This window comes from Cottoperca gobio, chromosome 2 (assembly GCF_900634415.1).
Source record: "Cottoperca gobio chromosome 2, fCotGob3.1, whole genome shotgun sequence".
In the NCBI taxonomy this organism is placed as follows: Eukaryota; Metazoa; Chordata; class Actinopteri; order Perciformes; family Bovichtidae; genus Cottoperca; species Cottoperca gobio.
This window is the reverse complement of record NC_041356.1, coordinates 12,227,704-12,239,595: the sequence shown is the minus strand read 5'-3', so window position 1 is coordinate 12,239,595 and position 11,892 is coordinate 12,227,704. Positions and strand designations below refer to the sequence as shown.

Below are 11,892 nucleotides of genomic sequence, written 5' to 3'. Positions count from 1 at the left end.
CTAATAAGTTGTTTTACTTCTATTTTGTCTTAACCTCTCATTTAGAGAGTAATAAAATACCCACGAAGAACAGACGGTGAAACTTTGTGTGATCAGATCACCTTTAATATAGTGAGCATGAAAAGATTGACTCAAACACTCAATACACTGTCAGAGGCAAAATATTGAAGGCAAATTCACAAGTTATAATATGTTTAAAGGTTACAAAAGAAACATCATAACAAGAGGTTAACATATGTATATGCTGTGCAGAAAATGTACAAAAAATGATAAAAGCGTGAGTCAGGTTAATATGACAATAAAATACACAATATAGGAGACAAATATATATATTTATATACAGGTACACAAAGATACTGCAATTTGGAGCCTTGGCCTCCAGGGTTTGAAAGTATAATAAGTACATAAGGCTTTTTATTCCACCTAGAAGCACACAAGATAAACTTTCTATGTCCGTATGAATACTTTGAGATTGAATTGAAAGCACTCGGGATATTAACGAGGCGTTCAGGTCCTGAAACAAGCGCTTCATTTTGTACTGAGTCTTAAACATGTTGAATCCATCTGTGATGATGAAGACGCACTGAGCGCCACCGTGCGCCTCGTAGCTCGTTGCAGATGTTTGGAAGTTCACAGAAACATCAACATGTGGAGAAACTTGTGGATTTGAGGTCGATTTATTACAACTCTTGTTTTTTACAATAGATCCGGCTCAGACTCCAAACATGCCGAGATCCAGACCGAAGCGTTTCATTATTTAAAACTGAAATATGTCGTTAAATAAAACATAAATGTAGATTTACTGTAATAGTTACCGACAGTAATATAGTACGTCGGTGAATAAACTACAAGCTTTTCATTGCTTCTTCTATCGTCTTTGAGAAAAATGATTCAATTTGATGTACAGTTCGGTGTTTGAGTTTAAAATGAGGAGTTTTGAACATTATGTTGTGAAAACTGTCTCCTTCACTGCTGCAGTGCTTTACTACATTACCCAGAATACCTTTCAACAACTCACTTGTTGCTAATGAAGCATCCATACTGCTCGGCTACTTACAAGTTGGACATTTGTGACATGAATGCAGCATATTTGTAATTTGTGAAACTGTTTTGAAACTACAATCATTCGGGTCTGCGTCCTGCTGTGTGTGTGTCTTTTCCCTTTGGTATCCTGCACAACAAAGCATCACAGATGGCTTTACTTGCTTCTTTGTTTTTGGTATTTAAGTCAAATATTCAAGTCTGCTGTCGCTACGACAACCTGCTTATTCTAGAGAAGTGTTTTGTTTTAAAGTGCTGATAACTAAATAACTAAATCAGAGTTCACGGCTCAGTACTGGATGAAGCGGCGCACATTTGAGGCTTTCTCGTGATGTTTCTTTTCAATCTGTGAAGTGCTGAATCGGGTTGTTTAAAAAGAATAAACAGACAAAAAGAGTTAATTAAAAAGGCACTCGTGTTCATTTTTTCCATTTTTTTTCCTCATTTAAAATATACAATAGCTGCCTTTAACTGTTTTACTTCTGCGTTTTCGCTGCCGAGCAAGAACGTCGATAAATTAACTACAGAGACAGAAACAGGAAGAGGAAGAGGACGGAATAAAGAGTCGACGGAGAGACGGATTTACATCTTTGTTTCATGTTTAAAAGACAACGTTAAGTCTTGGCAGATTAAAAGAAAAGATCTCATTGCAAAAGTACATTATTATTAATTTAATAATGAGTTTATGATCGCCTTGATTTCGTTATCAAACACTAAAGGAATCTCTTTTTGTTATAAAGCTCTTAAAGGATTTGTGAATCTTCGCTATGCTTTGGCAAACACTTTAAAGGAATAGTGCAAAAACAATCTCACGAATTGGCTCTGTGACGTTAAAGGCAACGGCGAGTTTGGTTTATATCAAATTTCCACTTTTCTTTTGCAAATATTCCCGGTGGAAATGTTGAAACGTGTCCACAGACTGAGGCCTCCGGATCTTTCCTTTCTCCCTACAACAGGAAAACAACACAGAAATATTAAAGAACTGGCTCAGTGATAAAAGCTCTGACTGAATGCTTTTGAAATATATAAAAGAGGCACTAACGAGCCGCTGCTTCCACTGAATCATCTTTCAATCTGTTCGCAGGAGGATGCTGTGATTACGTTGTGCGTTTTCTGTGTGCGAGGCAACGCTCCCTCGCCGGGACCGCAAAGAGTTGAAATGAACGCGATCCAGACGCATTTTCAAAAGGACAAAAACAGCAAAGAAAAAGTCGATATATTTTATCCTTCTGAGCGCTCAAAGTATAAAAACTGCTTTGAAGGGAGAACGATGTGCGGCAGAGACGGCAGAGGGTCAACAGGAAGTCGTTTTTAAGTTCTCGTCCGCTGTGTGGAACACGGGAGGCTCAACCGGCCACTTAGTCCTCATCCTCCGAGTCCTTTCTCTTGTTTGTAACACTGTGCGTGAAATATTTAACTTTTTAGCGCTAATAAATGTGTCCAGGAGATTCTTCTTATAACGTAGGCTGCTTTAATTCCCTGCAACTGCACACACTGTCCTCCAGGGTCCAAGGTGACAACGTACTTGGACTCAGAGTGTGTTTTACTAGAGAAGAGACTTCAAGGACGAGGACAAAGGAGTTGATTTGCTGAGCCTCCGATATGACCTGAGTGATGAGTGACGCCACCAGGTGCTGCAGACAAACTTTAGTCCATCAGCGTGGAAGAAAACCCAGACGAGTGTCACGATGAGGTCATCAACAACAGATCACTGGTTCAGGTAATCCGTTTGTTTGTGGTATAATCCAACCAGCTCCAAAAAGGGAACCTTTTCCTTTGACAAACTGCAAACAGACTTTTCTTCTCTTCCTGCAGCCACCCTGAACCAAACACTAAAGCTTTGTTTCTAATGAGAGGAAGAAGAAGAAGGAGCCTCCTCCTCCTCCTTCTCGGGCACATTTCTGTCCTTCAGTCTGATCCACTTTCATGTTTAGAGACAGAAGTCTTGTTGCTCCCTTTAAACTGCCGTTTCAGTCCGAGTCGGGATCTTCTGCCATCCTGGAGTCACAGTGGCTGGTTCCTATTTGTTCTCTGAGTAGTACGTGTTCCCATTGGGCAGCGAGGAGAAGGGGAAACCTCCGTTCCCGAGGACAGGACGGCTGTTGATCTGTGAAACAAGAAAAGACATTTATTTCTTTATCTATATGATCACAAATACCTGAGAACTATTTAAAGTCAATCAACTTACATTTAAGTGGAATTTAATGGTAACCAATGGTACCTTTGTACCCTGAACCCTTTTTTAACATTTCGTACCTGTGTCTGTTCACTGAAGTTGATGTACGGCTGTTGCTGCAGCAGAAGGCCATCTGGGTCGAGACCAGCCGTCATCTGGCAGGACAGCGCCGCCTCATCAGGATTCGGGATCTCCGTCATCCCCGGCACGGCTACACCTTGATAGAAGCACGAGGGATTGGAGGGAATCGGGTTGTTGGCAGAGTTCAGTCTCTGGCAGGAGGACGCCTGATTGAGCTGCAGTCCATTTACAGGCACAGAGGTGGGGGCATTTCTGAACATACAACTGCTAGAAGGTGCGAGAGGCGGCGGCTCCATGACCTGCTGAACAGGAAATGGTACATTTGAAGTCTCTGGAGTCCTGAACATTGGCCTGCCGTTGACAGCGTTCTGAGTGATGACCCCAGGAAGAGGATTCCTCTGAAATCCTGACATTTGGTTGAGGCAGGCGCCCATTTGTTGGTGTCCACTTGAGATCAGCTGCTGCTCCAGCGGCCAAGACTGTCTCTGATTCTCGTTGTTTTGTGTCTGAAGGGCAAAGTGGCCCTGTAAGCAGCTGGACAAGGAGGGATCTGCAGTGAAACCTGGTTCTTTTGAAATATTCTGGGTGTATGTTTCTGCAAAGTTGTTGTCTTGGTGTGAGTTGGGGACAGAGGAGGAGTTCCACTGGTTCCCCTGAAAGCTGTACATGGGATTTAACTGTCTTTTTGCGCTTTGGTCCTGGAGGCCGATCGGTAGGTTGGGCGTTCTCATCTGAAGCTGCTTCTGCATTGGCTGAGCCATTTGGTTCAAGTGAATCTGAGTGGTTGAAGTTTGCCTGAGCATGAATGCTCCAAGGTCCTTGGCACCGACCGGCAAAGTTCTCAGTTGGTTCTGTGTTTCCGCCGCCATGGAGGGGTTGAAGGTTACTGGAGCGCCGGTGTTGCCTGAGGCTCCCAGACCAACAGATGTGGGGAGCGTCTGCAGCGAGGCGATCTGCTGGAGGGTTGGACCCTTTAAACCAGAACTCAACTGAGGAAGATCCATGTGGGAGAGTTTCATCATCCCCAGGACTGCTTGTCCGCCTGCCATCTGTCCTCCGTTTGTTATCAGCTGGTTCTGCGGTGCAAAGTCCAAAGTGGAAAGGCAGGTTGGTATATCATCCGGCTGATTTGGCAGATTGAGCCCGCCCTCCCTCTGGAGCTGCTCCTCTACGTACAACAGGATGTCGTTGCTGAGGATGTCGTCCAGGTCCTCGCTCATCTCACAGCTGCTGCTGCTCATCTTCAGCAGCGTGCTCTCCCAGCTCTTGAGCTCTTCAGGCCCCACATCCAGGGCGTCGCTGAGCTCGTTGTCCCCGAGGATCTGCTGCAGGGTCTCCATCATGTCGTGCACTGTGGCCTCAGACTTCACCAGGCTACCCACCACAGGTTTGGGTGTCGTGAGCTGCCAGACATCTCCAGGAACGTTGACTGTAGCGTGGGTGTCCTTGAAGGCGGCATCGTTTATGGTGTTAAGGGCGTTGGCGTTGTTGTGTTCACAGTAGATCGACTGGTCCTGACTCAGCATGCAGCCCAGTAAGGAGTCGCGGCTGACGGTGTAACTATCCAACTTCCTCTGCTTGGGGGCGGAGCAGGGGTCAGGGACGTCGACGGTTGGCATGACATCGTAGAGCAACGCCTCTCCGGTGGCAAAGCTGAACGGCAACTGCAGCTGACGGAGGCACAGCTGCTCTTCCCCTTCTTCATTTCTGTGGCAAAAACAAAGAAGAGTGGGTCGCTGCGCCTCACGTAAACCATCACACAGAGACAACTCGCAGCTCATCGGTTGTTAACTTAGAGAGACTTACGTCAAAACTCTCTGCCGGACCACGATGAAGTCTGGTTTCCCTGATTTAAAGACCAGCCTGGCGTTGGCCTGGACCCACACCCAAGTCCGAGTTTTGGCCAGAAGCCTGAAGACGGTGAAGCCGCTCTCTCCGGTTTTCATCACTGGATAGAAAGATTCAGATATACCAACACATCCACTCATACATCAACCTATAATACATCAAATGTCCATATTCAGATTAACGTTAAGGCGTAAAACATCTGCTTGCTCTGGACTCTAACGAATCTATAATCTCAATCTGTGTCTCTGATGCAATAAATACAATAACTGTGATGATGATACAAAACTTAATTTCAAAAATTCAAACAATAATGTCTGCAAATTGGCTCATTTAAACCCCAAATATCCAATTTTAATATGAAACAGAGAAAAACACCAATTCACAAGACTTACTTCTCACGTGGTTGTTGGCGCAGTACATCATGTCCGCAGCGTGGATGAAGTGGTACCCTGAACCTCTCATGCAGAGCTCCACCTCATTGTAACCCAGCACCACCTTCCCCCTGGTAATAAAACATAAAAACACTTTTAATGTTTGAATTGAAGGTCAAAGATCGCGAGCATCTGTTTCCAGATGCTGCACTCTTGTAGATACTTGGAGCATTTCGGGTCATCCAAATTATAAATCCATTTAAAAGATTTTAAAGCTCTACTTTCTCTCTCTCTTTAGTTCTCTGGCCTTATGTATGAAGTACTTCTGAAGCGTGTACCTGGTGTCGATGCCCAAGGGAGTGAAGTCCAGCTTGTGTTTGGTCTGGAAGATGAGCGTCTTGGTGCGGATCTCCAGGATGGACGGCTGCTGCATCGGCGTGGCGATGGAGAACAGAGCGAGCTGCGGGGGAGCCAGCGTCGCGTCCTCGGACATGCGGTTCTGACCGTGCACGAACTTCAGGCGGCCGTGGAAGTTCAGGGCCTGCAGACAGACAACCTCACCTTTTAAACATTTGTCTCCCCGATGATCCTGAGTAATGTGTCAGCTTTGTTTATTATCCAGTGATTCATCTTTTGTATTTTACCAGGAAGCCGGAGGAGTTGTCGAGCAGGCAGCGGAAGCGGCAGCAGAAGTTTCTCTCCAGGAAGGAGGAGTTCTCTGGAGGGATGTTCTGCGGGTCGTAGGTCATCACGTTGCTGCTCACCTCCGCAGAGTTCTGATCACCTGCAGCACAGACGCACATTCAACATCGAGAACGTCGATAATCTAATATCATATTGAACGCAACATGACAGTTTGCGTCTTTATCGTCTACTAGAAACAATGAAAGTTCTCTTTGCGATACACATTCATCTATCTAAGGAGCAGACTTACTGGGACTCTCTGCGCCGCCGTCTCGCTGGCCGGCGTTTGGGCTGAGAGCGAAGTGAAGCTGCCGCCTGAAGAGAGCGCGGTCGTCTGTGTGGATCAACTCGAACACGCTCTGATGGATGACGTCCGACTGAGAACACACAAACAAATCATCAGTTCTCCGTCAGAAGAATTCAACAGTACTGTAACTGCGTATACATTGTTCAACAATAGAGAAACTACTGAAACATATTTCACCATCAAGAAGCTTCATTCTAGAGATCTGATTAAATACTTATTAATGATCAATCTTCCCTTTTTTATGCTTTTTGAGACTTTCTTGCTCATCTGTACTTCAAAGTATTTCAGAATATATGTAGTTTAACATTAAAGGAACAATAAATCTCTAAAATCATTATAATTTGTTCAGCAACTCATCTGAACTGTGACAAACAGAGAAAACTGATTCAAGTACACAAGAAGGACGAGCATTCGGCACTATTTCTGCTTCTGTGGTTTAAAAAACCTCATAATTCCTGACTTCAGGGTGTCTTTGAACTCAACAAAGCCTCAGCAGCGTTGACAAAGGAGGTTTTGTGCCGGGTTTGTTTGAGTAACAGAGAGAGAGCCGAGAGGTGTGGCTCGCTCAGCACCTCGGCAGCACAACGCCGCCTCTGTGTTTCCAGCCTTAAGTCGGTGGCACTCATCCCTGAGAGCGTTGTTCACACCGTGTGTGTGTGTGTGTGTGTGTGTTTGCACTTGCATCATCGCTCTTGAACGCAGCTGGCCAGTACAAACATTAGAGCTATGGATCTGTTATCTAATATGTGTTATTATCTTACTTTCATGCACGCACAAGCAAGACTTTATTGTGAAAGGGTGTCTAGTACTAGCTTTAACGTACTAATGTACTATTAATACTCGTACCGCAGTTCGCTGCTATCACTTCTGCTACTTCTCGTCCTGCTGATCAAATCAAATGTCACGTTTCTGCTCTTTAACACGCAAAGCTCATCTATAAATAACGTTTCTCATGGTGAATTCTGGGCTTTAAAAGCAACTGTGGCCTCAAGAACAAAGTTTCCTGCCTTGATTAACATCCTGACTTCAGATTGTGGTGTGTATTTAAGTGTGTGTTTGTATAAGTGTGTGTTGTTGTTTACCACGTGAACTCTCCCAGGGCAACGCTCTTTTATTTTTTATCCCCCGACTCCAGACGTCTTTAACCCCGGTTCAAACGGATGTGTTCACAAGTCAAGAGTTCACCGCTGACAAAGCAGTTCAGTTCTCATGCACACACACACACACACACACACACACACACACACACACACACACACACGCTCAATAGCCACATGACACACTGTGTGTCCATTATTTCTTTTAAAGGACGATCCAGATGTTTTTGAACCTTCCTTGTTTTGGCGCAACACTTCCTGACGTTGGTTTTTATCAGGACAATGTAAGAGAACTTCATATTAATATTGCATGCATCATGTTTTACCGCGTGGAAGCCGAGCAGGTCCTGGATGGTCGGGGACGTGTAGAAGATGTAGCCTTCAGCCGTCACCACCAACACGAAGCCGTTCAGCGCCTGAAAACCAGAGTTACAAACTTCATGCGCAGCTCTTAGTTGCTGTTTCTCTAACAACCAAACCTCTCAGGTGTTACCTGAAGCAGCAGGTCTCCCTCGGTGAAGCTGACTCCGTCGATGGATGTCACCTGCGAGGAGGAGGCCAAGGAAGAGGTGGAGGTTGTGGAGGACAGCGCGTTCTGGGCGATTCCCCCGAACATGAGGCTCCGCTCGCTGGTCCAGCTGGAGCCGTTCTGCCCTTTCTTCATGGAGACTGCAGGTGAAGAAGAAACTGTCAGTCAGAAGGATGAACACGACGTCCACAGGAGGACTTCAGGTGTTCAGTTTAACTGTGCCGAGGAACAAATCAGCTGCATGTCGGAGGGAACACGTTTGATTTGTTTCTGATTTGTTGTCCACTTCATTTGACCTGAACACACATTTGTGAGAAGAACACAGAAGAAGAAACCGCAGGCAGGAACTGAAAGGGCTTTTACTTTTCTCCACCCAGTGAACAAATCTCTAAAAGTTGTGCAACACTTTAAGACGAAGGTTTTTGGGGTGAAGCTGCAAACAGCTGATCGTGTTGACAAAACAAAGAATATGTGTTGAAATGAGGAGAAGAGAAAGAGGAACATCTCCGTCTCTCTCTGTCAGGGTGGAGCTGCCTGGTGTTTCCTGTCGTCTTACAACACTGTCCCTCAGCTCTTCCTCCTCTTCCTCTTCCTCCTCTGGCACTGATCAAGCACTTCTTATCGGCGGCAGAAAAACAAGAGAAGAATAACCTTAAGATATCCTCTCTGGGAGGAAGCAGGTGGAGGAAGCTAGCGAGACAAAGATGATGCATGGAGTGATGGAGGACGAAGTTTCTAAAAATATTTACCCATAAAACTCTCTTGATAACAGAATAATCAGTGTTTTAATCAAAAACCTAATTTCCAGCTTCTTTAATGTAAATAATAACATAATAAGTAATGTAAATAATAACATAATAAGTAATGTAAATAATAATATAATAAGTAATTAAATCTTTGGGATTTGAACTTGTGGTCGTCTGAAGACGCTTTGAGCTCTGGGAACTTTTAGAAACGCGAAAATAAAAACAAATCAGTAGATTAGTTGCAGGACTTCATGCTGTGCAGATTGTATACCAACTCAAGCACTGTAATGCTCACACACACACACACACACACACACACAGACACACACACAGACACAGACAGACACACACACAGACACACACAGACACACACACACACAGACACACACACACAGACACACACACACAGACACAGACAGACACACACACAGCCACACACAGACACAGACACACACACAGACACACACACACACACACACACACACACACACACACACACACCACACACAACAAGACACACACCACCAGACACACCACACACACACACACAGACACAGACAGACACACACACAGACACACACAGACACACACACACACAGACACACACACAGACACACACACACACACACACACACACAGACACACAGACACACACACACACAGACACAGACACACACACACACACACACACACACAGACACACACACACACACACAGACACACACACACAGACACACACACAGACACACACACAGACACACACACACACACAGACACACACACAGACACACACAGACACACACACAGACACACACAGACACACACACAGACACACACAGACACACACACAGACACACAGACACACACACAGACACACACACACAGACACACACACACACAGGCACACACACACACACACACAGACACACACACACCACACAGACACACAGAGACACACACACACACACACACACACACAGACACACACACACACACACACGCACACACACACACACACACACACAGACACACAGACACACACACACACGCACACACACACACACACACACACACACACACGCTGGCTCAGCCCTGTCCTCCAGGCCAAACAAGGATAACAGGCAGAGCCACAAAATTACCCGTTGGCCTCTGCGGGCTGAGCGCAGCGTGGAGGCGGACCTTTTGGAAGACAGGAATCATGTGAAGTGGTCGACGACGGCCTCAGACGCTGCCGGCTCGACTATATCGATCCGGATGGAGCTGGTTCTCTAATAGCGCTGGTGTTTTGGAGAGTTTTGTTCCTAAACGAAATGGAAACGCAGCATGTGTGTAATTTAGACACACGGGATAATTACCCTCTGATTATAAGTTATAGAAGTTAAAAGTTATATGGAGCGTTTCTTTCCCTGATTATATGTGACGAGCTCAAGTTTTAAAAATATCATATCATCATAGAAGATTCATACTTTAAGTTTTTACACCTGGATATTTACGCTGACATAACTTTATTTATAAATCATGTAGAGACGAACATGTCTGGGAAACTTTGTTTTTAGAGATATAACGTGTTTGTTAGTCAGCTTTAAATGTGTCACTTTTGGACGGAGCCAGGCTAGCTGTTTCCCCCTGTTTCCAGTCTTTATGCTAAGCTAAGCTAACTTTGGTTAGAGCCACTAAAGAGTCGTAACAGGTACAAAGATGAAAACACATCATGTGTTGCAGAACATCTGGCACGAATCCCAAAACACACCAAGGAGATGGTTTGGATAGAGACTAACCAAGAAGCAGGAAAGGTTTAGTTTGGGTTAGGGTTAGGAGGCAGGTGAGCATGTGCATGAAGAGAGAAGGTTGTGCCAGACGTCCAGTCTAATAACGCTGCTTGGGTTTATGTCTCGACATCATCTCGCTGAGACGTCTTCACCTCACCTGCTCTCACATTGAATGGAAATTCCCCCTCATGTTGTGAAATGAGTTTAAATAACAGCTTCATGTTAAAACAGACAAACATTTTGACTCCCATGATCCTTTGTGGTCTCCCTCTCCTCTCGGGGAGTGTTCCTCTGACATGCCAACTGTGCCTCTTCTCCCACGGCACGAGCTTTAACAAGATTTATGGCAAAACACAACAGTGCCAATTGATTTCATGCACACAATTTAAAAACAGATTGTTTTCTTTCTGCAGGCTCACAGCAGCGTCTTACGCTTTGATTCAGCCGGAGCAGCGACACAGGAGAGATTAGCTGAGCTCGCTGCTTCACATCACCAGCTGGGAGCGTCCAGCACCAGCACAGACCTCAGGAGGGTGACACGTTCTCCCCGCTGGAGGCTTTGCTCAAAGTGTCAACGTGCGAGAGAATTCTTGCATTTGAGAAGCAGAAACTCATTTTAGCTCATTTCAACGAATGATCTCCTACCCACAGGTCTTACCATCAAATATTCAGTTTGAATGGAGTTACTGTTGCATTATGGGTTGTTTGTTAGCCTAAATGTTGCTAGGCTAGCATTTAAAGTATGTATGTTTTAACAGCAGCAGCTGTCAGATCTCAAAGTGTGCTGAGCAGTGAAATAACCGGCGTACCTGCAGATTTCATGACACCTGTTTGACATCTGTAACCTGCACTCAAACATCCTCTCACGATACGCGACGCTGGCGAAGGATCGGCTAACACAAATATAATCAATCAGAAAGACACCCACTCACCCAACGCTCTGCAGCCCAAACAGACCCAGGATTGAACTTGTGTTGTTTGTCGACTGAATGAGAAACTTTTACACGTTTTAAGAGACTGAATAATGACTATAAGTGCAAATATGGACCAGTTGTTTATAAACACAACAACATGTGGAGTGTGCAGGTTATTAACACATTAAGCAAAGATGTGTTGCCTAAAAGTAGAGCACGTCCTTGTCTTGGGTTGCACTGTTGCCTTAGTGTGGTTTTGGTGTGTGTGTGTGTGTGTGTGTGTGGAGGGGGGGTCTGTCCGGGCACGCGGGCCTCTTACACACTCATAT

The 11,892-nt window shown here is 45.1% G+C and overlaps 1 protein-coding gene across 6 annotated transcripts in view; it reads right to left on the bottom strand.

The window, feature by feature from the left end:
• Positions 1–87: 87 nt before the first annotated feature.
• The window catches only part of LOC115017197 (aryl hydrocarbon receptor-like), a 47,692-nt gene continuing 35,887 nt past the window's right edge, over positions 88–11,892 (bottom strand). For 5 of the 6 annotated variants that reach the window (XM_029445483.1, XM_029445466.1, XM_029445474.1 and 2 more), the window contains 9 exons: positions 8,099–8,274; positions 7,932–8,021; positions 6,452–6,578; positions 6,162–6,301; positions 5,856–6,058; positions 5,539–5,648; positions 5,105–5,246; positions 3,298–5,005; positions 88–3,148 (listed from right to left, as the gene is read on the bottom strand). In XM_029445483.1, the coding sequence (XP_029301343.1) occupies positions 3,062–3,148; positions 3,298–5,005; positions 5,105–5,246; positions 5,539–5,648; positions 5,856–6,058; positions 6,162–6,301; positions 6,452–6,578; positions 7,932–8,021; positions 8,099–8,274 (2,783 nt within the window). In that variant the 3' untranslated portion in view covers positions 88–3,061. The remainder of the gene's footprint in view (positions 3,149–3,297; positions 5,006–5,104; positions 5,247–5,538; positions 5,649–5,855; positions 6,059–6,161; positions 6,302–6,451; positions 6,579–7,931; positions 8,022–8,098; positions 8,275–11,892) is intronic. The other variant, XR_003833228.1, reaches the window with a different exon arrangement.